Raw genomic sequence first — 26,837 nt, forward strand, 5'->3', positions numbered from 1 at the left:
TTGAAAGCAAGCTTGACTGATACACATTAGCATACGTTTAAATGTGAAGTTTTTTATTTAATATACTAGAAATTTCTAAAGCAAATGACGTATCAATTGATGCATCTATAAAACAAATTCTACGCACTGTCAACTATTAAAGAGAGAGCTAGAATTTGTTCAGATACATTTATTTATTCAACATCTGTTTTAGACATTATTCTATGTTCTAAAGATACAGTAATGGACAAAACAGATGCTCTCTTGGGTCATCCATTCTGGTAGTTGAGGAAGTCAATAAACAAGATAAATTAGTAAACTATGAGTAAAAGAGTGTTAAGTCTGGGTGAGAAAGAAAAATCAGGAAAGGAGAAAATGAAATAGAAGTGAGGTTTTTTTTTTGTGTGTGTGTGTGTGTGTGTGTGTGTGTGTGTGTGTTGAGAGAGAAGTGTTGGAATTTTAGAGTGGCCAGGAAATGACTCATTGGTGCAATGCCTTTTAGTGAAAGATCTGAAGGAAGTGAGGGAACAAGCTGTATGGCTTTGTTGGGGTGGGGTGGGGTGTAGATTATCTAGGCAGAGGCAACAGTAAGTGTCAAAGATTGTGCCTGCCATATTTGAAGAACAGCAAGGAGGCCAGCTGTGTTTGAAATGTAAATAACCACGTGGAAGGTAGTGGGTAGTAGGAAATGAAGTCTGAGAGGCAACAGGGAGCCTGGTCATGTGAGGCCCTATACGCCATAGTAAGGACATTGGATTTAATTGAGATGAGATACCACTAGAGGATTTTGAGCAGAGGAGTGACATGATGTGATTTTTAACAGTATCACTCTGTTCACTATGTTGAGAATAAAATGTAGGAGGCAGGGACAGAAGCAGAGAAGCTACTTAGGAGGCTGTTATAATCCAGAAGAGAGATGATGGTGGCCCCATGTGAGAAGAGGTCAAATTGTGTATGTGTGTGTTTTTTTAACTTTTTTTTTTTTTTTTTTTTTTTTTTTTTTTTACAGAGACAGAGTTAGAGAGAGGGATAGGTAGGGACAGACAGACAGGAATGGAGAGAGATGAGAAGCATCAATTATCAGTTTTTCGTAGCGACACCTTAGTTGTTCATTGATTGCTTTCTCATATGTGCCTTGACCGTGGGCCTTCAGCAGACCAAGTAACCCCTTGCTCAAGCCAGCGACCTTGAGTCCAAGCTGGTGAGCTATGCTCAAACCAGATGAGCCCGTGCTCAAGCTGGCGACCTCGGGGTCTCGAACCTGGGTCCTCCACATCCCAGTCCAACAACACTCTATCCACTGCGCCACTTCCTGGTCAGGCTGTTTTTTTTTTTTTTTTTTTTTAACTTTACTGAGGTACTAACATACAATAAAATGTACACATTATAAAGTTCAGTAAGTATTGACAAAGTTATTTACTCATATAACTGCTAGCACAATCAAGATACAGAACATTTCTATCACCCACAAGATTCCTTTCATTCTTTTTCATTCAGTCCCCACTCCCAGCCCCTGGCCGCAGGCAACCACTGATCTGTTGTGACTAGAGATTAGATTTTTCTTTTGGAGAGTTTCACATAAATGGAATAATTACACAGTATGTACTCTCTCTTGTCTGGCTCTATTTTAGCTCAGCACAATGTTTTTAAGATTCATCCATGTTGTGTATATTGGTAGTTTGCTCCTTTTATATTGATAAGTAATAGTTTGTTGCATGTTGTATTTATTGGGAAAGTGTAGCATGTGAGAGAAAGACAGGAATCTAAGTTTACACCAGAATTCTGACTCGAGCAACGAGAATGGAATTGTCATTAACTGATGTGGGAACCATTGCAAGAGGAACTAGTTTGTTGGGGATGAGGTGTGGGCGAGGTGTGTGGGCATGAAGATCTTAGCTTTAGACATGCTTATAAACAAATTTTAGGTGCCTATTAAACATTCAGTTGTAGATATCAAGTAGGCAGTTGAAGTATGGAGTTCAGGAGAAAAGTTCACACCAGTGAAATAAATATGGAAATCTTTGGCATATAGATGGTTTTTAAAGTCATGAGAATGCCTGACCGGTAGTGGTGCAGTAGATACAGTGTTGATCTGGAACACTGAGAACCCAGGTTCAAAGCCCCGAGGCTCAAGTGTGGGCTCAGCAACATGATCCCAAAATTGCTGCCTTGGAGTCCAATGCCTCGGTTTGAGCCCAAGGTAGCTGGCTTGAGCAAGGGGTCACTGGCGTGGCTAGAGCCCCCAGTCAAGGCACATAGGAGAAAGCAATCAATGAACAACTAAAGTGATGCAACTATGAGTTGATGCTTCTCATTTCTCTCCCTTCCTGTCTCTGTCTGTCTATGTCTCTTGCAAAAAAAAAGTTAAGAGAACTTGAGAATAAGGGTAGAGAGAAAAGAACTAAGTTCCACATCATAGAACTGAGACAGAACTAACAAAAGAAATTTAAAAGAAGCAGCCAAATGAAGGAGGAAAACCAGGTGAATGTGGTACCCTAGAAGCCAAGAGAGAAAGTGTTTCTAGAAGAGAGGCATCAGGAACTATGTCAAATGTTCCTGATAAATCAAGTAAATTGAGGACTGAAAGATGATCACAGGATTTAACAGTTAAGAATCCATTGGTAACCTTGAGAAGAGCTGTTTGAAGGTAGGAATATAGACGGTGCTTCAAGTTCTGCTGTAAAGGCAGGTGGAAAATAACTGCAGTAGCTAAAGAAGGGATGAGAACGAGGGAATTTTTTTTAAAGATAAGAGAAATAACAACATTTTTCTTTATTTTTAGTAATCTTTTTTCTTTTTAAGATTTTATTTATTGATTTTACAGCGTGGGGAAGGTATGAGAAGTATCAACTCATAGTTGCTTCACTTAGTTGTTCACTGATTGCCGATTGTATGTGCCTTGACCAGGCAAGCCCAGGGTTTGGAACCAGAGACCTCAGCGTTCCAGGTTGACACTCTACACACTGCACCACCACAGGCCAGGCAACAGCAAGTTTTTATGCTACTGACGGTGATTCAATAAAAAGAGAAAATTGATGTAAGAGAGGGGAGAATTGTTGGATCAGTCTAAGGCAAGAGAGGATGGGACCTAATATGTAGGTGAGGCATTGCCTTTGACTAGGAGCACGGACAGGTCATCCATAGTAACAAGAAAAAAGGTCAAGTGTATGGATGTATATGTAGGTAGGTTGTTACCCATTCCCTTCATTTCTATTATGGTTTAAATCTCTAGCTGTCTTACGTATCCTATATCCTGAAATGTCATTTGTTTATAATAAAGAGGATTGGTGCCTGGAGGAGAACAAACTTTTCTGAATCAGTGGATAATTTGTCATTACAAAGATTTCCAGTTCTGGCAACTTGATACAGTGGTACCTTGAGATACGAACAGAATAACATACGAATTTTTTTTAAATATACGAGCTGTGGCTCCATATTTTTGTTTGAGATCCAAGCAAAATTCCAAGGTACGAGTCGTGATTCAGGAAGCTGCCGCTAGTTGGAGTGTTGGTGCACAGGTCCAGTATTGGCAGTTTTATATACAAGTTGACTGACTTACAAGCTCAGTTACAGAACGAATTAAATTTGTATCTCAAGGTACCACTGTATTTCAGAACATCTCCAGTTTTATTTTATTTTTAGCAAGAAAGAGAGGGACGGACAGACAAGAAAGGACAGAGATGAGAAGCATCAACTTATATTTGCGACACCTTAGTTGTTCATTGATTGCTTTCTCATATGTGCCTTGACTGAGGGGCTTCAGCCAAGCCAGTGACCCCTTGCTCAAGCCAGAGATCTTGGGCTCAAGCCAGCGACCTTTGGGCTCAAGCCAGTGACCTTGGGTTTCAAACCTGGGTCCTCAGCGCCCAGGCCAACACACTGTCCACTGAGCCACCACCTAGTCAGGCAGAACATCTCCAGTTTTAAAGAAATGCCATGAAATTCTCAAAAAAAAGTCCATTTAAACTTCAGTATTGAAAAGGAAATAATTAAAATTACAGTTCCAGCATGTTAGAGGTTTAAGAAGGTTTGAAAACTACGATTTTGTTCTATTCTTTTAAAGAAATATTAAGAAGAAAATACTTGCCAATTTATCTTTATAAAGTGACTCTTTTTGTCTTTTAAATAAGGGCAGAAATAATCCCTTTTCCTATTAGTCAGCCATCATTGTTTGCATATATAGATTCTGGACTAGACATTGGGTGGAAAGCAGTTTTGGTATTATACTGGCTGTTGGGTTCAAACATTTATTGTGCATGTAGTATGTGTGCTCAGAATTAAGGGTATATAGATGAGTAAGACATGGACCATGTTGTCAAGAAACATGTAAGGAAGTAATTATAATGTGAAATAGGCTGTAGTAGTAGAGGTAGATAAAGGGCATTGAAATACAGTTGAGAGGCAGTCACTCAGTGCTTCATTAAAGAACAAAATTTTTCTTATTTCCAAGTAACTTTTTTATAATAATCAAAATAAAAATTATATAATCTCTTAAAATTTCAAGTTGTTCAGAAGTATATAATGTAAAAATTAAGAGTTCCCTGTGACCAGGTGCTGTCTCTCTTCTCTCCCTCATTACCTCCTCTATCTAATATAGCTCTGAAGATTGAACAGAAGTTTGTCAGGTGGAGAGATATTGTATCGTGTGCAAAGGTATGGAAACATGACACTGCCTGTGCGTGCACAAACTACAAATGTTTGGTACTATTAGAACAATGAGGAGGAAATGAGGCTGTAGAGATAGGCAGAGGCAGATGTATCTAATATAAAAAGGTTGTATTTTTATCCTGATGTCAGTAAGGAGCCAGTCAAGCAGGACTTGAAGCAGAGAAGAGACAGAATAAGGCCCTGGCTGGATAGCCTGGTTGATTGGAGCATTGTCCCCAAGTTCAGAGGATGCTGGTTTGATCCCTGGTCAGGGCACATATAGGAACAGGTTTATGTTCTTGTCTTCCTCCTCCTCCTCCCTTTTCCCCTCCCCCTCCCCCTCTCCCTCCTCCTCCTCTCTCCTCTCCCCCCTCTCCCGCTCTTCTTCTCTCTCCCTCTCTTCTTCTCTCTCCCTCTCTTCTTCTCTCTCCCTCTCCCTCCTTCTCCCTTCCTCTCACTCCCTCTCCCTTTCTCTCACTCCTTCTCCCTTCCTCTCTCTCTGTCCCTTCCTCTCTTTCTAAATCAATCAATGAATTTTTTTTAAATCTTAAAAAAAATGACCTGGCTTTTAGATGAATAGCTGTGATTGTTAATAAGGCCCTGAATGGATAAAAGCAGTGGTAATGGGGCAGGAGAAGAAGAAATGGACTTGAAATTAAAAAAAAAAGAGTTAAATTTATAGGAACCAGTGAATGCTTGGAAATTGGAAATGAGAGAATCAGAGTAGTAAAGGTGTTGGCTTACTGTTTGGATGTTGTCAACATCTAAAATAGAAAATCCAGAAGAACAGAGGTATGAGGAACCTCTTAAGTTTGAGGTGTCTGTGGGACACACAGGTATAGATGGTGATGGTGATTGGATCTGAGCCTGTGCTGGACATGGAGATTTGTGGTTATTAGGATATATTGCCAATAGGTAGAACCAGAAGTTGAAAATTTGAATGCTTAGGGCTGGTAAATGCATGAAGGTTAAAGCTAAATGAAGACTAGCAATCTTGAGAGCTCATGCCCAGTTTGAAGTGGTAGCTGCTACTTAGTTCCCAGATGTTCAGGCTTTTTTTTTTTTTTTTTTTTTTTTGGTATTTTTCTGAAGCTAGAAAGGAGGAGAGACAGTCAGACAGACTCCCGCATGCGCCCGACTGGCATCCACCCGGCACGCCCACCAGGGGGCGATGCTCTGCCCCTCCGGGGCGTCACTCTGCCGTGACCAGAGCCACTCTAGCGCCTGGGGCAGAGGCCAAGGAGCCATCCCTAGCGCCCGGGCCATCTTTGCTCCAGTGGAGCCTTGGCTGCGGGAGGAGAAGAGAGAGACAGAGAGGAAGGAGAGGGGGAAGGGTGGAGAAGCAGATGGGCGCTTCTCCTGTGTGCCCTGGCCGGGAATCGAACCCAGGACTTCTGCACGCCAGGCCGATGCTCTACCACTGAGCCAGCCGGCCAGGGCCTGTTTTTTGTTTTTTTTGTTCAGGCTTTTGATAATGCCTGTCGAGTGTTGCCAGATTGTCAAGTTTTTCTTTTCTTTTTTTAAGTAGTTTTTTTTTTAATTAAGTGAGAGGTGGGGAGGCAGAGAGACAGACTCCCACATGTGCTGTGCCCCAACCAGGATCCACCCAGCAAGCCCCCTGTGGGACAATGCTCTGTCCATCTGAGGCCATTGCTCTGTTGCTCGGCAGGTGAGTTATTTTAGCGCCTAAGGCGAGGCCGTGGTACCATCCTCAGCTCCCAGGCCCAGCTTGCTTGAATGAGCCATGGCTAGAGAAGGGGAAGAAGGAGGGGTGGAGAAGCAGATGGTCGCTTCTCCTGTGTGCCCTGACAGGGAATTGAACTCGGAACTTCCACAGGCCAGGCTGATGCTCTATCGCTGAGCCTACCTGCCAGGGCCTCTTTTTTAAAGTTTTTAAAAATATATTTATTGGTTGATGTTTAGAGAGAGGGGAAGGGAAAGAGTGAGGAAAACATTGATTTGGTGTTCCACTTATTTATGCATTCATTAGTTGATTGATTGATTCATTCATTTATTTTAGCGCATGTGCATGCAAGAGAGAGGGAGAGGGAGGGAGGGACAGACAGGGACAGACAGGAAGGGAAAGAGATGAGAAGCATCAACTCATAGTGGCACCTTAGTTGTTCATTGATTGCTTTCTTATATGTGCCTTGACCAGGGTGTGGGGGATTCAGCCGAGCCAATGACCCCTTGCTCAAGTCAGTGACTTTGGGCTCAAGCCAGCAACCTTGGAGTTTCAAACCTGGGTCCTCAGCATCCCAGGTTGATGCTCTCTATCCACTGTGCTACCACCTGGTCAGGCTCATTGGTTGATTCTGTGTGCCCTGACTGGAGATCGAACCCATAACCTTGGCATGTGGGAATGACGCTCTAACTAACTGAGCTACCCTGCCAGGGCTCATCAAGTTTTTCAAGTAAAGCCAGAAATCCATATTATTTGTGTGTGAGTGGGAGTTTGAGCATGTGTATTAAATCTCCAGATTAAAAACATCTGTGTAGACCAACATAATGCATCTGTGGGCTAAATAAAACCTCTGGATTTTCAGTCTTTTGTTAAAACCGTGGTAGCAGTGCATGCGAACCTTCTGAGAGATCTGAATCAGAAGAGAGTGGAGGACCAAGAACACACTAGGGTTTGAAACCATCACCAGGCTCAAAGGAATGATCAGAGAGTTTGAAAGCTGTTAGCTTCAGCCAGATAAAAGTACTGTTTTTATATAGGTCAAACATGATTGCATATCATCAGCAGTTCATATGACTCAACCTAATAGAAGACTAGTCTATAGTTCACACTAATAATTAGAAAAATACCTAGTTGTTTGAATTTTACTTTCAAATAAAATTGAATCTATTTAATAATTTAATTGAATCTATTTTAATCTATTTAAAAATTGAATCTATTTAATCATTTATAATGTTACTGATAGTATATTGGCATAATAATAATGATAGCTATATATATATATTTTTTTTAATTTATTCATTTTGAGAGGAGAGAGAGAGTGAGAGAGAAAGGGGAGAGGAGCAGGAAGCTTCAACTCCCATATGTGCCTTAGACCAGGCAAGTGCAGGGTATTGAACCGGCAACCTCAGCATTCCAGGTCAATGCTTTATCCACTGCGCCACCACAGGTCAAGCAATGATAGCTATATTTATCAAATGTTTATTTTATGCCAGCCACTATTTAGAATTTACTTAAGTTAACTCATTCAGTTCTCACGGCCTTATGAAGTAGGCACTATTGTCTGTATTATATAGATAAGGATCTGGACCATGGTTACATGGGTAATTTAAGGCAGAGCTGGACTATGAACACACTCGTGCTCTAGAGCAATTTTCTTAACTGCTTTAAAAAGTTATCGCAGAGATTTGTCAACTTGTTTATAATTAACTTTTATAATTTTATCAGAAAAGGAATTAATTTAAAATATAAGGAACTTTAAATTACAGTGCAATTTAGTGCAATTAAAATGTTTGCGATGTTAATGTTCTACATGTTTTATTACTTAGAAATAGTAGCAGTGGTAGTGGTGGTAACAACAACTATTATTACTACTACTACTAAATATTTATTATGAACCAGACAATATGTTCAACAGACACTTTACATTCTTTCCATTATTCCTAAACTCCACGACAATGAGCTGGTTTTATTCCTAGTTTTAGAGTCACTAAGCACCCAGGGTAGTGGATTATTGCCCAGGTCTGTGTAGAGCAGTAGTCCTAACTCATCATCAGTGTGGTCCCAACCCAGCAAGATGAGCATCACCTGGGAACTTGTTAGAACACCGAGTCTCTGGCCTGGCCCCAGACTTACTGATTCAGAACCTTTGGGAATATGCCCTTTTAGTGTTTCTGATGTACTCTAGGGTTTAAGAACCATGGGTCTGCGCCTGACCAGGCGGTGGCGCAGTGGATAGAGCGTCGGACTGGGATGCAGAGAACCCGGGTTCGAGACCCTGACGTCGCCAGCTTGAGTGCGGGCTCATCTGGTTTGAGGAAGAGCCCACCAGCTTGAACCCAAGGTCGCTGGCTCCAGCAAGAGGTTACTCGGTCTGCTGAAGGCCCGCGGTCAAGGCACATATGAGAAAGCAATCAATGAACAACTAAGGTGTTGCAACACGCAATGAAAAACTAATGATTGATGCTTCTCATCTCTCTCCATTCCTGTCTGTCTGTCCCTGTCTATCCCTCTCTCTGACTCACTCTCTGTCTCTATAAAAAATAAAAAATAAAAAAAATAAAAAAAAGAACCATGGGTCTGCATCTGGTGGTCTCACACATGTTATTCTAGTGTACTGTTGTAACAACAGCCTTGTACTTGAGATGAAATTGCTCCCAGTTTATATATGAGAGAAGTGAGATGCAGAGAGTTAAGTGACCTGACCTTGACCTGAGATTTTCTCTATGTCCTGACCTACATAGAAGGGGTGTCTTGCATTAAGCAAATCTGTTGTGTGAAAAATCAGATTTTTTTAAAGATGAAAATTTAAGGATATGTATGTGATTAGTTCTTCATAAAGTAATTCTTCACTTTTAAGGGACTTTATTGAAGATACCATGAAGCAATGTGTTCTCCAAAATGATTTCAAGTATGAAATTTGTTTGCAAATTATTTGGATATACTTTTAAAGCAATACGTACAAGTTGCATAAGATAAAATACAACATTTTTAAACATTAAGAAATTTTTAAAGTAAAAGAATCTTCAGGAACTATGGAAGTCTTAGTCTGGTTGGTCTGATAGCTGACCTTTTCAACTCAGTCCATTAGGTCTTGCTCATTTATCAAAATGTAGAATTACTACAAATCAGCCCAGTGGTGAAGGAAAGTTTAATTCAGAAAAGTAATATTGATCAACTATATTAGACAGCATTGCCCCTACTGCATTAACATCAATCAGCTCAGCATGGCACATCTGCATTGTTAATCATTGAGAAGAACAGACAGTAAGTACGTCATTAGACTAACCCATGGCTGCAAGCATGTGTCTTCTGCTTTAAGGACAACCATTTCAGCATTATCATTAGTAAAAAGATTCCGTTATCTTCTGTTGATTATTGACTTTAAAAAATTTCCCTCTGCAGTTTTGTATTTTTTTATTTTTATGTGGTAACTTCTCCTCAAATAAAAATAAAATAAACAACCATTTAGACTTTATGTAAGGGAAGTATAATCAGCTGTAACTAATTCTCTAAGACAGGAGTCCCCAAACTTTTTACACAGGGAGCCAGTTCACTGTCCCTCAGACTGTTGGAGGGCCGGACTATAAAAAAAACTGAACAAATCCTTATGCACACTGCACATATCTTATTTTAAAGTAAAAAAACAAAATGGGAACAAATACAATATTTAAAATAAAGAACAAGTAAATTTAAATCAACAAACTGACCAGTATTTCAATGGGAACTATGCTCCTCTCACTGACCACCAATGAAAGAGGTGCCCCTTCTGGAAGTGCGGTGGGGGCCAGATAAATGGCCTTAGGGGCCACATGTGGCCCGCAGGGACCGTAGTTTGGGGACCCCTGCTCTAAGAGATGTTATAATTTCAGTAGGTGTTAAGTGGGGAAATGCCACTGAATTCATATAATGGCTGCTTGCTGTGTTGTAGAATTGGATCTCACTGGTATACCTTTCTTCCTAATTGGCTTTCTGTTCCTCCTTGAATATTTGAAATTATAATTTTCCCAAGTTTAACTGAGTGTAGACTGTTTGGCTTAGTGAGTAGCTAGGATTAGAGTGAATATTATGTTTTTGTTATTTATTTAAAAAATTTCTTCCATTGATTTGAGAAAGAGAGAGAGGAAAGGAGGAAGGGAGAGAAAGGAGGAGGGAGGGAGGGAGGAAGGGAGGAAGGAAGGAAGTGTGGAAGAGAGAGAGAGAGAGAGAGAGAGAAGCATCAACTCGTTTCACTTAGTTGTTTCATTTAATTGTGTACTCATTGATTGCTTCTTGTACGTGCCCTGACTGGAGTGTTGTAGCCATGACCACTGAGCCACCCTGTTAGGGCAGTAATTTATATTCTTATCCTACCATTCTCTTCTCCATAATTTCTAAGTAGTAAAATTAGTACCAACTCACTATAGAAATTTGGGAAAATATATAACAGTATAAAGATAATACTATTATAATAATCTCCCATAATCCTGCCACCCAAAGATAATTATTAGTAACATACATGCTAGTGGATTTTTTTCTGATCTTCAGTTGTGTATGTATTTTTTTTTAAGTATAGTATATATTTTTAATTATTTTTATTTATTTATTCATTTTAGAGGGGGGGGGAGAGAGAGAGAGAGAGAGAAGTGGGGGAGGAGCAGAAAGCATCAACTCCTATATGTGCCTTGACCGGGCAAGCCCAGGGTTTCGAACCGGCAACCTCAGCAGTCCAGGTCGATGTTTTATCCACTGTGCCACCACAGGTCAGGCTGTGTATGTATTTTTTAAATTGAGCCATTTTGTGTAAAGTTTCCATATATTCAACTTAAAATATTATGTCATGAACATTTCCCCATAACACTAGATGTCCTAAGTTCTAAGATTTTTAATAGTTACATCATATTCCATTTGATGATTAAGTATATTTAACTGTTCATCTATGTTGTACAGGTTGCCTATTTTAAATAGTACTGTGCTAAAATCCGTGTACATAAATCATTAACCAACTCTCTGTTTACCTTAGGATAGATTCATTAAAAAATTTGTCAAAACAAAAGACATTTTTTTAATATTCCTAAAATCATTCTCCCCAATTGCTTTCAAGAGAGATTGCTGATTTATACTCCCCTCTGCTTTACAATCCTCTTAGTATTATCATTTTAAAAGAATGCCAATCCAGTGCTCTCACTCAAAAATTTATTTAATGTGCTTATTTATTTGATGGCTTGCTCATTTCTTTGTCAATTTTTTTGAAACACATCGCTTGGTGGGTGTTACTGTAAAGAGTAAATTAAGATATATAAAGAAAAGTATTTCCCTACTTAATATGTAATGTATACTTGAAAATATGCATGAAGGCAGACTGTGTGGCTTTTAGACATAATATTTATCCATAAGATGTATTCATACATTTTATTACTTTCCTTCAAAGATCAATATATAGACAATGGACCAAAGTCTGAGTGTACCTCTCGTTGATGATAAAGGTGTACTATTTTCAGCATGCCTAATGATTTCTTAATTATATTATGTTTATAAGATTTATGTTTATTGTGGCTCCTGTTGGCACTTTAATTTTTCTATTTTTCTACTAATCAAAAGAATGCTATAATAGAATGCAAAATATATCAAAATAGTTGCATACTCACTGCTTTTCAAATAGAGAGGGTGATGCTACAAAAGCTAAATTGTGGTTTGGCATGCTTTGCACTATGTATGTGGTGGTTACAAAATGTTCACTTGTTGTCTAATATAAGAAAATTCAAATTTTTCTCTGAGAGTCAGTGTACAAGAAAGTAGAGGTAATGTGAAAGTTGAATAGGCAAGTACTGCTTATGTAAAATATAATCTTACATCTCTAACTTTGGGGAGTCAAAACTAACTTGAGAGATGATTAAGCATTAAATTGTATACCCTTGTAACTACAATAGGGGTTCAGGGAAGGGAATAATAACAATAGGTTTTGCATGGTTTTCAAACTTTTAATAAAAGCATTTTACATATGCGGTTTTATTTAGAAGCCCAAATGTGAGACAGAAAAAAGTACAATTACTCTGGTTGAAGGAGAGGGTTGAGGGTTTAGAGCCCTGCCCCAGGGAGCCTCTAGGCACTTTGAGATCCTCCCTCCCTGCCTCCCTCCCTTCCTGCCTCCCTCCCTCCCTCCCCCCTTCCTTTCTCCTTTCTCTCTCTCTTTCTCTTTCTTTGCTTTTATTCATTCATTCTTATTGCCAATAACTGTCTGAGTGCTTATTGTATATCAGGCATTAGGCTAGTTTCTGAATGTAAAGTAGTGAGCAAAGCCAGTGTCTATTCTCAATGATCTCACATTTTGAAAATTATTACTCTAGAGGAGGCTTCCTGGTTGCTCAATTTCAGATAGGTCTCTGACCCCCAGGTTAAATATACCTGAATTACAGCTCTGTCTTCTTTCTGGTAATGTCTAGATCAGTTGTAGTCAACCTGGTCTCTACTGCCCACTAGTGGGCATTCCAGCTTTTATGGTGGGTGGTAGCGGAGCAACCAAAGTATAAATAAAAAGATAGATTTAACTATAGTAAGTTATTTTATAAAGATTTATTCTGCCAAACTTAGTGAAAATCTAACATAACGTACTTGGTAAGTAATTATTATTATATGCTTTAACTTGCTATAACTCTGCTTTATAGATTTTATAGAGTAAACTTACTTCCCTACTTTATAAATCACCATTACTGTGGAACCAGTGGATGGTTAGAAAATTTTACTACTAACAGATAACAAAAGTGGGCGGTAGGTATAAAAAGGTTGACTATTCCTGGTCTAGATTGTACTTTCCCTTAATTTTACTTTTAGATGGCTAACTGGTGAATTCTCTAAGAAAATGCTCACTTCTGCCAAGATCATCTTTGTCTTTTCAACCTCTATAATTATCTCTACATGCAGTCTATGAACATTTATTCTCATGATCATGATGCTTTAATCAGTGTACTTCACATGTAACGTTGATCCAGTATATAAATCCAAATTGTTTCATCATTGCATTTTCTTAATATACTGCTCACAAAAATTAGGGTATATCTTATTGATTCATATTCATTTTGAAATATCCCCTAACTTTTGTGAACAGTATATTAAATTTTGAGGACCCTAAGTTTGATTAATACCCTGGAAAAAAAGAATTAGAATTCAGATAAACTATAAAGAAGCCGTGTCTTCACTGTATTGCTGACTTTAATGAGGACCTCTGCTTTGAGTGACTGCCTAGTGGGAGGAATCGGGATCCTATTAAATAGAATTGAGCTGAGCTCTTGCAGACGGTCATTTACGTCAAGTGGGGATGGGTGTCAATCTTGTATTTTTTTGTGTGTTTTTTTTAATCGTGGAAAGGATGATTGGAAATCTATCTGGAGAGGATGAATATATTCTAGAAGTTGAGCTTCTGATGAATAAAAGAAGAAAATAGGGTGGAGAGGAAGCAAACACTTACTAAGGGTGCAGTTAATGTGTGTTAGGCTCTAATCCTCATATGCACCCCACACATCTCAAGAGATAGGTATTTAAAAGATTTTTAAATTTAATTTATTGGGATGACAATGTTTAATAAAATTATAGAGATAGGTACTTTAATTTCCATTTATAGATAAGGAAACTGAAGCTTGGAGGAGTTTTTATTTTGTTTGTTTTTCCAAAGTGAGAAGCAGGGAGGCAGAGAGACAGACTCCCACATGTGCCTGACCAGGATCCACCCGGCACGCCCACCAGGGGGTGATGCTTGGCCCATGTGGGCCATTGCTCCATTGCAACTGGAGCCATTCTAAATCCTGAGGCGGAGGCCATAGAGCCATCCTCAGCACCCAGGCCAACTTGCTCCAATGGAGCCTTGGCTGCAGGAGGGGAAGAGAGAGAGAGAGAGAGAGAGAAGGAAAGAAAGGAGAGAGGGAGAGATAGAGAAACTGATGGGCTCTTCTCCTGTGTGCCCTGGCCGGGAATTGAACCCTGAACTTCCACACGCCAGGCCGATCGATGCTCTACCACTGAGTCAACCGGCCAGGGCTTGGAGGAGTTTTTAATGCAAGGTAACATGTATAGGAAGTAGTCAAGCCTGGATTCAATCCCAGCTATTTTCTTTGCATGGTTCTGTTTGTTCATGCCTTTCATCCCTTGTTACCCTTAGCCATACTAACTTTTTTTCACTATGTCTTAGCCTCTTTGCAACTCAAGCTTCCCTGCTGTTTTCTCTTATAAACGTACAGCATGCTTCCTATTCTGACTTCTGACAGTAGTTAATGTTTTCATGATATGGTGTGATTTGGTCTTCAAAGTTCTCCTGTGTTCAATGTGTCCCAAGTATAGTTGTCACTTGGCAGGGGCCCAGCTGAGGCAAGGAGACTGGGACATTGGCCAGAAGAGACTGGTGTAAGTCATGGCATGAAGCATGAGATGAGCAATCTGTCACCAAGTGTGAGGAAGGCTTGAAAGACTGGCCAAAGAAACGTCCAGGAGTGTTCCCTGTATGGAGTTATGGAGTTAAAGGACAGGGAGTCAAATACTGTTGACTGTTACACTATTGAATGCAGAATTCTTCTAATATGTCTACTGAGGGAGCATACTTAAGTGGCTGAGATAGGGAAACCAACATACATATATCTTCTCAATTTCATTCCTACTTTGCAGACGAAGTCTTATGTACGTAAGAGGCCTAAATGTGGGGCAGGATGGCACCAGTGAAATGTAGATGGCAGTACCGACCTCCAGAATTGTTGTAAGATTATAGAAAATGCATATCGATACTCAACATGCCTTGCAAGTAGCAGAGTTCTAAAAAAGTCACTGACTTTTACTGGCATAAGGTATACTCTGATTTTTTTTTTTTTTTTTAGCGTACATGTGTGAGAGAGAGGCAGATAGGGACAGACAGAAAGGAAGGGAGAGAAATGAGAAGCATCAACTCGTATTTGCAGCACTTTAGTTGTTCATTGATTGCTTTCTCATAAATGCCTTGACTAGGGGGCTCCAGCTGAGCTAGTGGACCCCTTTATTCAAGCCAGTGATCTTGGGCTCAACCAGCGACTTTGGGCTTCAAGCCAGTGACCTTTGGGTTCAAGCCAGTGACCATAGGATCATGTCTATGATCCTACGGCTGAAGCTGGTGAGCCTGCACTCAAGCTGGATGAACCCATGCTCGAGCTGGTGACCTCTGGGTTTCTAATCTGGGTCCTCAGCATTCCAGGTCAGTGCTCTATCCACTGTGCCACTGCCTGGTCAGACTACTGTGATTTTTTAATGGAAAGACTATGAATATAGAAAATGACTATTTGATGTACATAAATTAATGCTTGACCATGTTCTCTGTATTGAACTTTTGAGTCATCTTGCAGAACTTTTGAATGTGAGCCAAATTAATTCCTTCCCTTTTAGGAATTGATGCTTTTAGGTTAATGAGATAAATCAAGGTCATGCCATAAATGTAATATATAGTTGAGTGTTAGTAATGTGGACAGGTTAGTTCATGGTGGACAGAGGGAAGCAAATCCAAGTTCCAGGCTGTCTGGAAGAACTACCTTTTTCTAGCTTTATTATAGACCTTAGAACTGAGTTAGCATTGTTCTAATATTTTTTTAGCATGATTTATTATTAAGAATTTCTTTTAATGTTATTCACACTTTATACTTAGTAAATGGGTTTAAGCATAATGCTTTGGTGTGAATTATTACAAATATAAGTCCTAAATTGTAGGGAGGGCAGAATCGATGACATTTCACTTTTATCTAGATTGTAAAGCTTGTGGAATGTACTGGGGTCATGTCTTGAGTTTATACTGCAGTCTTCATCTGGAAATTTATGCTTTCCTAAAGAAAGGTAAAGATATTATATTAAGAACTTACAGCTAAATATAGAGAATTAAAGAAGTAGCTTATTTCTTTATCTCTGCCCTGAGCAGAATTCCTAGGAGGAACGTTACTCAGGGCAAAGAAGGAGGCCTTCAGAAGGTTGTTCACTAGGAATATTGTACGATTATAATACAGAAGTGCCCCTAATGTACTTTATAGCCTGAAGACATATTTGCATACTTTTTTTAAGTCTAAAGAGCTTCTCTATCCTCAGTATATAAGGAATAACATCTGTTTTCTGAAACTATGCATTTTATTTAAAGTGACGTAAATCGATCATTATAGTTTCTTATTAATATGATTCTGTCACTTAGACCACATTTATTTTGCCCTTGTTTGCCTTGGAGGTAGACAAGAGAATTAAGTAGCAAATTTTCTTTTCTCATAGACATAGTTACCTTGCTTTAGTTTTTATCCTGAATTTTCTAACATATTTTAATTTTCTTCTCTCTTTCCTTTCATTGCCTAATTTAAAAGTTGAGTGATTCTGTAACATCATTCTTCCTTTCTCAATAACCCTTAACCTTGGTAATCAGCAAAAGTATTTTTAAAGTTCTACATTTCCCCTCATCAACTGACAGGTGGCTTCAGTCTCTCAAAATCATCTTCTTGCATCCCTCTCTCCGTTCCCTCCCCCAGAAGACATTAAAGATGTGTTCTACACACATCTTCCGGAAGATGGCTTCTCCTGGAAGAGGGAATATTTTCTAGCAACATATATTTAAGTGCTATTAATTAATAAACTCAGTAAAACTTTTGATAATAAGATTCTTCTGGAGGTCAGGCTTGCCAAATATTAGAATTGAATCTGAGTCTCTTCAAACCCAAAACAAAAATTTTCAACTCACAACTCCCAACCTGTTTTTCCTCCTCTATTCTCTATGTGTGGAGTAGCACTTATCCTTATCTAATTTATCACATTTGAAGCCTTCTCTTTCTGTACATCTGCCTCCCTTACATAGTCTCTACATCAAATGTATCACAGTGTCTTTTAGATTCTGCCTTTCTACCTCTCTCTCTCTGCTAAGTCACTGACATAGTCCTGATCTTTGTATTTTTCACAATTTCTGTATGTGTCCTTTTTAACTTCCTTTGTTCCCTTTTCTGGTCTCTGTTCTGCCGAATCTGCCAAATCACCCTTTTTATTGACATCTGGGTGAGTTCTCTAATACCATTCTATTCCTAATACTTTTTCTACTGCCTGTCAGAATTGTAAGTTTGGGGTTTTTTTTGTTTTGTTTTATTTTTTTTAGAGACAGGTAAACAAGAAGGGAGAGAAATGAAAAGAATTAACTGGTAGTTGCATCACTTTAGTTGTTTATTGATTGCCTTCTCATATGTGCCTTAACTGGGGGCTCAAGCCAAGCCAGTGACCCCTTGCTCAAGCCAGCAACCTTGGGCTTTAAAGCCAGCGACCTTTGGGCTCAAGTCAGTGACCAGGGAGGTCATGTCGATGATCTTGTGCTCAAGCTAGTGAGCCTGAGCTCAAGCTGGAGACTTGGGGTTTTGAATCTGGGACTTCAATATCCCAGATGGACACACTATCCATCAGGCAGTCATGTCAGTCTTAAAAAAAAACCTCAAATCCACCTGACCAGGCAGTGGCGCAGTGGATAGAGTGCCAGACTGGGACTCAGGGACCCAGGTTCAAAACACCATGAGTGCGGGCTCATCCAGCTTGAGTACAAGCTTACCAACTTGAGCGTGAGGTTGCTGACTTGAGCATGGAATCTTAGACATGATGCCATGGTTGCTGGCTTGAGCCCAGAGGTCGCTGGCTTGAAGCCCAAGGTTGCTGACTTGAGCCCACTGTTACTGGCTTGATCAAGGGGTCACTCACTCTGCTGTAGTCCCCTGGTCAAGGCACATGAGAAAGCAATCAATGAACAACTATGGTGCCACATCGAAGAACTGATGTTTCTCATCTCTCTCCCTTTCTGGCTGTCTGTCCCTCTCTTTGTCTTCATCACAAAAAACAAAAACACAAATACTAATTTTTCTTAAATTCAAGAATAGGCATAGTGACTTCTTTACGAAAACCTGAAGTTAAAGTAATTAGGAAACATGGTCTGCAGAATATTAGGATATATAAAATTATTAGGATATATTTACGCATAAATTTGTTGAGGATTTTCTTTGATCAGGAGTAAGTTGATATAGAAGCATGTGATTGCAGAATGAATTAAAAAGCCATTAATTTACATCTGATTGTCATTATCTGCTTTGACTGAATCAAAGATAACAGTTGACCAATACAATGCAGTTTCTGGAGGAGAAGCATAATGTGGCTTCAGATAGTCAAAGTAGAAGTTGTAATGAGAAGCAATCAACGAGCAACTAAAGTGAAGCAACTATGAGTTGAGGCTTCTCATCTCTCTGTGTCTCTTGGTTCTCCCTTAAAATAAGTAGGAGAGAAACACTTTTTATCAGTATTTACTTGTGTTTTATTGACAGTTTGGAGACTTCAGCTAAAACTTCTCATAAATCTTTGAGGGAGCCTATTATGGCAGCTTTAAGGGATACTAAGAAAAAATAATGATTTCTTAGGAAATCTAATGGAACCATACACTCTAAATAATGAAAACAATGGATAATTATTCCACATCAACAGATATTTATTGAGCACTTGTTTACCTGGCATGATTCTATGGGCTTGGGACACATTAATAAATGAAACACAAAGATCCCTGCCTTTGTGGAACTTACTTAGGAGACAGACCGTTAATTTAAAAGTATTTTTTAGAGCAGTTCTAGGTTCACAGAAAAATTGAATAGAAAGTATATAAGGACCCTTGGCGATTTGCTCGGTGGTAGAACGTTGACCCGGCATGTGGCTGTCCCAGGTTTGATTATTGGTCAGGGCACACAGAAAAAGCAACCATCAAAAAAACAACAACAGCCTGACCTGTGGTGGCGCAGTGGAAAAAGCGTCAACCTGGAAACGCTGAGGTTGCCGGTTCAAAACCCTGGGCTTGCCTGGTCAAGGCACATATGGGAGTTGATGCTTCCTGCTCCTCCCCCTTCTCTCTCTCTCCCCTCTCTATAATGAATAAATAAAAAAATCTTAAAAAAAATTTAAATTAAAAAAAGAAAAAGCAACCATCTGCTCCTCCATTCCTCCCCTTTCTCTCTCTCTCTTTTTCTCTTCCTCTCCCACAGCTATGGCTCAACTGGTTTGAGCTCATTGGCCCCAGATGCTGAGGATGGCTCTGACTCTGTAGAGCCTCTGCCTCAGGTGCTAAAAATAACTCAGTTGCAAGCATGACCCCAGATCAGCAGAGCATTGGCCCAGATGGGGAGTTGCTGGGTGGTCCTGGTTGGGGCACCTGTGGGAGTCTATCTCCCCTCCCTCACTTGAGAAAGAAGAAAAAGAAAGTACATAGGGTTCTCATATACCTATATCCTGCCCACACATATTGACAAGGCTTTTAGGTACATCACTCAGTCTATAATTCCTCTCCTGGAATTTACAATACCTCTAGAATAGTGGCCCTAAATACTAGGCTTACCTTCTAGATGTTTGTCTTCTTCTAGAGAGAGTCAGAGAGAAGGATAGATAGGGACAGACCAACAAGAATGGAGAGAGATGAGAAGCATCAATTTTTTGTTGCATTACTCTAGTTGTTCATTGGTTGCATTCTCATATGTGCCTTGACCGTGGGGCTACAGCAGACCAAGTAACCCCTTGCTCTAGCCAGTGACCTTGGGTCCAAGCTGGTGAGCTTTACTCAAACCAGTTGAACCTGCGCTCAAGCTGGTGACCTTGGGGTCTTGAACCTGGGTCCTCTGCGTCCCAGTCCGATGCTCTATCCATTGCACCACCGCCTGGTTAGGCTACCCTGTTAATTTTACTACCTTGTTGTTTTCTGATAGCTTTAACCAGTGCTTTTAAATAACTAGTCCAGCTTTTCCAGTTGTTGTCAGTGGAAAAGTAGTTTGATATTATTGAACACAATCATTCCCTTTGTTATAAATTACTTTAAGTAGATTGCATATTTAGAAAGGATAGAGGTTGAACCTTGTAAGGCAATGATACAACTGAGAATTTTCTCTATTAGCATCATGGTTTAAAATTTTTACTTATCAATATTGTAGTTATTTTTAGAAATTAAGGTTTTATTTTTCATCATCTTTTATTCTAGCTCGTGATGCTGATGAGCGAGAGAAGTGGATCCATGCCTTAGAAGAAACAATTCTTCGACATACTCTTCAGCTTCAAGTAAGAGCCTTTACATGGCTTCTGGATAGTTCATTAGTTTTTTTGTTTTCTGTTTGCTTAAATAACTATGGTATGATGTCATGAAAACTTTTTAATTTCTGAGTTGCTTATTCTTACCTTTATAGTGTTATATAGTAAAGTTACAGTCATTTTCTTCTGCTTTCTATAGGGTAAAATACTGATTTTTGTCTAGAAACATGGCAATGCAAGGCAGTCTTGAAAGTGAAATGCTATGTTAAAATGTGTCAGATTCCTTTTTTAAATGTAGTATTTATAGTTGGTTATTGATATGGCCAAATTATATAAAATACATTGACAACAGATGATAAGTGCTGAGAAGTTTACCTGCTTTTTTTATTAAAGGATTTGGCAATTACCTTATGTGTTGGATAGTACTCTTTGGGATGACAGCAGAAGAAAAAACCCACACTGGTTAAGAAAAAAGCTCATCTGGCTTAGGTGTGGTTTGAAGTAAGCACTTAAATAATGTCATGCGAACACAAACACCCATCTCCATTTCTTGGTTCCATTTTTTTTATTCCATTTCTTCTAGGTTGGCTTCATTTTTGTTAGACTCTTTTTTTGGTGGTTAGATGGTTGCAGCAATTTCAGCCTACCCTTGTTGGAATTTTGAGTCCTTAGGAGGCTCTTGTTCTTTCTGGACATGATAAGATTAATGGGATTAGTGCTGATCACTTTAGCTTCAGTCATTTCCCCAGTCCTAACCAATCAGTTTCATAGCCATATGCTCCACTCATGGAGGTGGGATGTTGTCTGTTTCACCGGAAACACATTGCTAATAGGGTGAAAAATGATCAACCGGTGCCCCCTCCAGCCCCGCAAGTAAAGTCAGAATAAGGAAAAAAATGCTGGGTATAAAAAACACCAAACATCTACTTTGCCATACTGAAGACAGTTTTCTGTCTTTTGCCAATGAAAGAACTTATATTGTGGTATATAGAGGATTTTGTTTTGATTTACAAGATTGAATGATAGCCTGACCAGGCCGTGGCGCAGTGGATAGAGCGTCGGACTGGGATGCAGAGGACCCAAGGTCGCTGGCTTGAGCAAGGGGTCACTCGGTCTGCTGAAGGCCCACAGTCAAGGCACATATGAGAAAGCAATCAGTGAACAACTAAGCTGTCGCAACGAAAAACTGATAGTTGATGCTTCTCATCTCTCTCCATTCCTGTCTGTCTGTCCCTATCTATCCCTCTCTCTGACTCTCTCTCTGTCTCTGTAAAAAAAAAAAAAAAAAAGGTCGAATGATAGAAAACTGATGGTTTATAATACTTTCTCTCCACTTATTTTTGTCCTATACCAGGAATTGGCTTGAATAGACAAGGTAGTATAGGGCCTCCTACAACATTGTGAGCTCCGCATCACTTGAAACTGTTCAAATAGAGGCTCAAAAAACATTATTTGAGGATATGGTTATTAAGAGACTAAGAAATGAGTATGAGCTGAACTAGATCTACAAATTACTGTATGAACTATGCTTTTAAAAATCACCTTTATAGCCCTGGCCGGTTGGCTCAGCGGTAGAGCGTCGGCCTAGCGTGCGGAGGACCCGGGTTCGATTCCCGGCCAGGGCACACAGGAGAAGCGCCCATTTGCTTCTCCACCCCTCCGCCGCACTTTCCTCTCTGTCTCTCTCTTCCCCTCCCGCAGCCAAGGCTCCATTGGAGCAAAGATGGCCCGGGCGCTGGGGATGGCTCTGTGGCCTCTGCCCCAGGCGCTAGAGTGGCTCTGGTCGCAATATGGCGACGCCCAGGATGGGCAGAGCATCGCCCCATGGTGGGCGTGCCGGGTGGATCCCGGTCAGGCGCATGCGGGAGTCTGTCTGACTGTCTCTCCCCGTTTCCAGCTTCAGAAAAATGAAAAAAAAAAAAAAAAAAAAAAAAAATCACCTTTATAATTACTATAGATGTCTTTTTAAATTAGGCCATTTTATAAGTGACTATCATTTCAGCAAATTTGTGATTCAGCAAGAAGATAAGTGGTTTCTGTTGTTTAAAAAAAAATTTTTTTTATTTTTCAGTTACAGTTAACATTCAATATTATATGAAGATAGTGATTTAAGAATCCTATTAGAGGAAATGTGGCAGATGAAATTCCCTTCACAGTTGGCTAGACTGACCTTCAAATATCTATGATCTAATCTCAGCTTGCTCTTCTTGACATTTCTGCCACAAGACACTTGCATAAACCTAGAGTGCTACTACTTACTTGCTTTCCTCTGCACGTCTTTTCATTTCTGGTCACCACATTTTTACACATGATGTTCTGTCTCTCTGAAATGCCATCTACCCCCCACTCCGCCTTGGCATACTGCTCCTTGTCTTCAAAGCCCAGTTCCAGGCTTACCTCTTCTGTGGAGCCTCCCCACAATGACCCCTCCTCTCCCATTTCCCAAATTCAAAGCAGTATCTTTCCTCGGAATGCCATACTCATGGCACAGTTCACTAAGTCTTCATCTTGTTTATCTTGCAGGGGTCCCCAAACTTTTTACACAGGGGGCCAGTTCACTGTCCCTCAGACCATTGGAGGGCTGCCACATACAGTGCTCCTCTCACTGACCACCAATGAAAGAGGTACCCCTTCTGGAAGTGTGGCGGGGGGGCCGGATAAATGGCCTCAGGGGGCCGCATGCGGCCCGCGGGGCCGTAGTTTGGGGATGCCTGTAACTCCTGCCTTCCCAATTACAATGCAGATTCCTGAAGGTCAGCTACCTAATTTGATCCAATTTTAGGAATTAGGAGCTTGAGCTTGGAAGATAGCTTACATGTCTTTGGTAATAACAGGAAGAAAAAGATAACTTTGAGAAGTCTTAGACTGATAGTTTTGATTTTTAAAATACATGTGATACAAAAGAATTCTTTATATATTTTTTCAGAGGATAGAATATTTAGAAATATTTAATTAAATGTGAATTTCACTGACAAAAAGGTCAAGATTCTCCTCCTACAGATAGTGAAGTTGTGGTAAAGAATCTGACTTTGGTGCCAACTCTTGACACTGAATTTCTGAGTTCCAGTGTCCTGATCTATAAAATAAGGAGAATAAAAGTACCTACTTTATAGGGTTGTTTTGACTGTTAAATGAGTTAAATACAAATTTGATGAAATAATGCCTAGCCGTTGCAAGAACTTGGTAATTATTAGTTGCCATTACTAATACAACAACTACTCTTATCATTCCCCCTCCCAGAACTTGGTGTTCTGAATAGTGCTCAGTAAGTTAATTAAATGAATAAATAATTGAAGGAATTTAGGAACAAACAGGTTCCGTATAGGTTGCTTTGCCATTGTTGTTTATTGAGTACTTTGAAATGTATAACTTACTGTTAGGCACTGTGGAGTAGGCACTCACGGAGATTTCTTCCAAATGGGTGTGGGAGAGTGTTTACATCCCTTTGTTGTTTTTTATGTTTTGTTTTGTTTTGTTTTTTCCCTTTTTTTTTTTTTTGTATTTTTCTGAAGTTGGAAATGGGGAGACAGTCAGACAGACTCCTGCATGCGCCCAACCGGGATCCACCTGGCATGCCCACCAGGGGGTGATGCACTGCCCATTTGGGGGCGTCACTCTGCCGCAATCAGAGCCCTTCTAGCGCCCGAGGCAGAGGCCACAGAGCCATCCTCAGCGCCTGGGCCAACTTTGCTCCAATGGAGCCTTGGCTGCAGGAGGAGAAGAGAGAGACAGAGAGGAAGGAGAGGGGGAGGGTGGAGAAGCAGATGGGCGCTTCTCCTGTGTGCCCTGGCTGGGATTCGAACCTGGGACTCCTGCACGCCAGGCCAACGCTCTACCACTGAGCCAACCAGCTAGGGCCATACCTTTGGTTTTCATTGAGTTTCATCTCTTTGTTAGCCATTAAAGTATACAGCTTTGGCTTTCTCATTACAAAGAGCTGCACCGCCTCCATAATATTGAATTTAAAAGTGTTTTCTTTAACCACAATTTTCTAACCTGCATCCTCTTCTACCACTTTACTTCTGAACTCTCATTTTGGTCAGAGCTCTATTCTTCCAGTTTTCCTTGGTCATTTAGTACCTTCCAGTTTTACTTATCTCACTCCTCGGTGTCGAGGTCAGCTTATGGTCAGCTTCTTCAGTGTTGTTTTTGCTGTCACCCTCAGGGTTTCTTATCCCTGGTGTTTTGTACTTAGTGCCATTCTGGTTTCCATTCCCATTGTCTGGTTTCTCTGCTTCTAGTACAGTGAGAGGTTACAAAATCAAGGTGGCTGTGTCTATCATGATTTAAATTTTGTTTAACTTTAAATTTTTTTTGAAATTTATTTATTGATTTGAGAGAGAGACAGAGAGAGGATCATTGGTGTGTTGTTCTAATCATTCATGCATTCCTTGGTTGATTCTTGTATATGCCCTGACCTGGGGATCAAACCTGGAACCTTGGAGTATTGGGATGACTGTTTAACCAACTGAACTACCTAGCCAGGGCTTATTGGATATCTATAACTATTTAATGGTCTTGTTATTGATTTGTTATTGATTTCCAATTAAATGTCTACAGTGAAATCTTTTCATTATTCAGTATTCAGTTTCTATTTACAGCCTGTTCCCTTATAGAAAAAGATCTCTCCTTTTCTTTTTTTTTTTTCTTTTTTTTTTTCTTTTTTTATTTTTTTTTTCATTTTTCTGAAGCTGGAAACGGGGAGAGACAGTTAGACAGACTCCCGCATGCGCCCGACCGGGATCCACCCGGCACGCCCACCATGGGGCGACGCTCTGCCCACCAGGGGGCGATGCTCTGCCCATCCTGGGCGTCGCCATATTGCGACCAGAGCCACTCTAGCGCCTGGGGCAGAGGCCACAGAGCCATCCCCAGCGCCCGGGCCATCTTTGCTCCAATGGAGCCTTGGCTGCAGGAGGGGAAGAGAGAGACAGAGAGGAAAGTGCGGCGGAGGGGTGGAGAAACAAATGGGCGCTTCTCCTGTGTGCCCTGGCCGGGAATTGTCCTTTTCTTTAATAGTTCTAAGAGAAGTCCCTTATACATTTTTCTCTGCTTTCCATCATATTTCAAAGGAAAAAATATTCTACTCTTTCCCAAAGTTAACACTATACCCACAGTCTGGACTGCATGATTTTTCCTCTGAGACAGTGACTTTACTCTTTCACCCCTCCATTAGCTCCCCCCCCCCATTTTCATGGATTCAGCTAAGATTTCCTTCCCCCATTTTTTTATATCTTTGGTCTTACATTCTTTTCTTTTGGATTTTGTCCGTATATAGCAGTGATAGTCAGCCTGGCCCCTACCGCCCACTAGTGGGCGTTCCAGCTTTCATGGTGGGCAGTAGCTGAGCAACCAAAGTATAAATAAAAAGATAGATTTAACTATAGTAAACTGTTTTATAAAGATTTATTCTGCCAAACTTAGCAAAAATCCAGCATAAAGTACTTGGTAAGTAATTATTATTATATGCTTTAACTTGCTATAACTCTGCTTTATACATTTTATAAAGTAAAGTTACTTCCCTACTTTATAAATCACCATTACTGTGGAACCGGTGGGCAGTTAGAAAATTTTACTACTAACAGAGATACAAAAGTGGGTGGTAGGAATAAAAAGATTGACTACCCTTGGTTTATAGTCTCCCTAGAACTCAACCTCAGTGTGGCTAATACTGAGCTTATCATTCCTTTCTTCCCCAACCCATCTCTTTATCCATTTTTTCTATTTCTATTAATAACAGGCTTGTTCTCTAAGCAATTGAAGTTTGAAAGCTGAGACTCCTTTTAGGTAGTAATTTTTAACCTGCCAAATCTGGGGACTTTTTTTTTTTCTCAGTGAGAGGAGGGGAGTCAGAGAGATAGACTCCTGCATTCGCCTCTACTGGGGTCCACCTGGCAAGCCCACTAGTGAGCGATGATCTGCCCATCTGGAGTGTTGTTCCGTTGCTCAGCAATCAAGCTCTTCTTAGTGCCTGAGGTGGAACCCATGGAACCATCTTCAGCACCTGGGACCAACTTGCTCCAATTGAGCCATGGCTGCAGGAGGAGAAGAGAGAGAAGTGAGAGGGGGAGGGGTGGAGAAGCAGATGGGTGCTTCTCCAATGTGCCCTGACGAGGAATCGAACTCAGGACTTCAACACGCCAGGCTGATGTTCTACCGCTGAACCAACCAGCCAGGCCCAGAGCTGAGTACTTCTAACCAAATTTGTCAACTCATGCGGTTTTAATGAACTCTGTAAGTTATTTCAGAAGAAAGGGAAGTGACTAATGCAGACTTTACCTGCAAAAATTGGGGCAGTAGTACCTATCTAAAATAATTTTTTAAATTGAGTTGTATTTTCATATACAAAAACATTTGTTTGCTAGTCTAGCCAGCAGCTATTTATGCTGCTGTTTTTATAACAGCATAAACATCTATTTAATAAACACCTATGTTAAAGATACAGTGCAGTACTGTACAGGGCGGTACTGTCATAGGCATTGTGGGGTGTTCA

The 26,837-nt window shown here is 40.2% G+C and overlaps 1 protein-coding gene across 4 annotated transcripts in view; it reads left to right on the plus strand.

Moving 5' to 3' along the window:
- The window catches only part of OSBPL9 (oxysterol binding protein like 9), a 136,939-nt gene that overhangs the window by 42,530 nt on the left and 67,572 nt on the right, over positions 1 to 26,837 (plus strand). For all 4 annotated transcript variants that reach the window (XM_066376277.1, XM_066376280.1, XM_066376276.1 and 1 more), the window contains exon 4: positions 20,298 to 20,374. In XM_066376277.1, coding sequence (XP_066232374.1) covers positions 20,298 to 20,374 — 77 coding nt within the window. The remainder of the gene's footprint in view (positions 1 to 20,297; positions 20,375 to 26,837) is intronic.

Source organism: Saccopteryx leptura, chromosome 3 (genome assembly GCF_036850995.1).
Source record: "Saccopteryx leptura isolate mSacLep1 chromosome 3, mSacLep1_pri_phased_curated, whole genome shotgun sequence".
Lineage (NCBI taxonomy): Eukaryota > Metazoa > Chordata > Mammalia > Chiroptera > Emballonuridae > Saccopteryx > Saccopteryx leptura.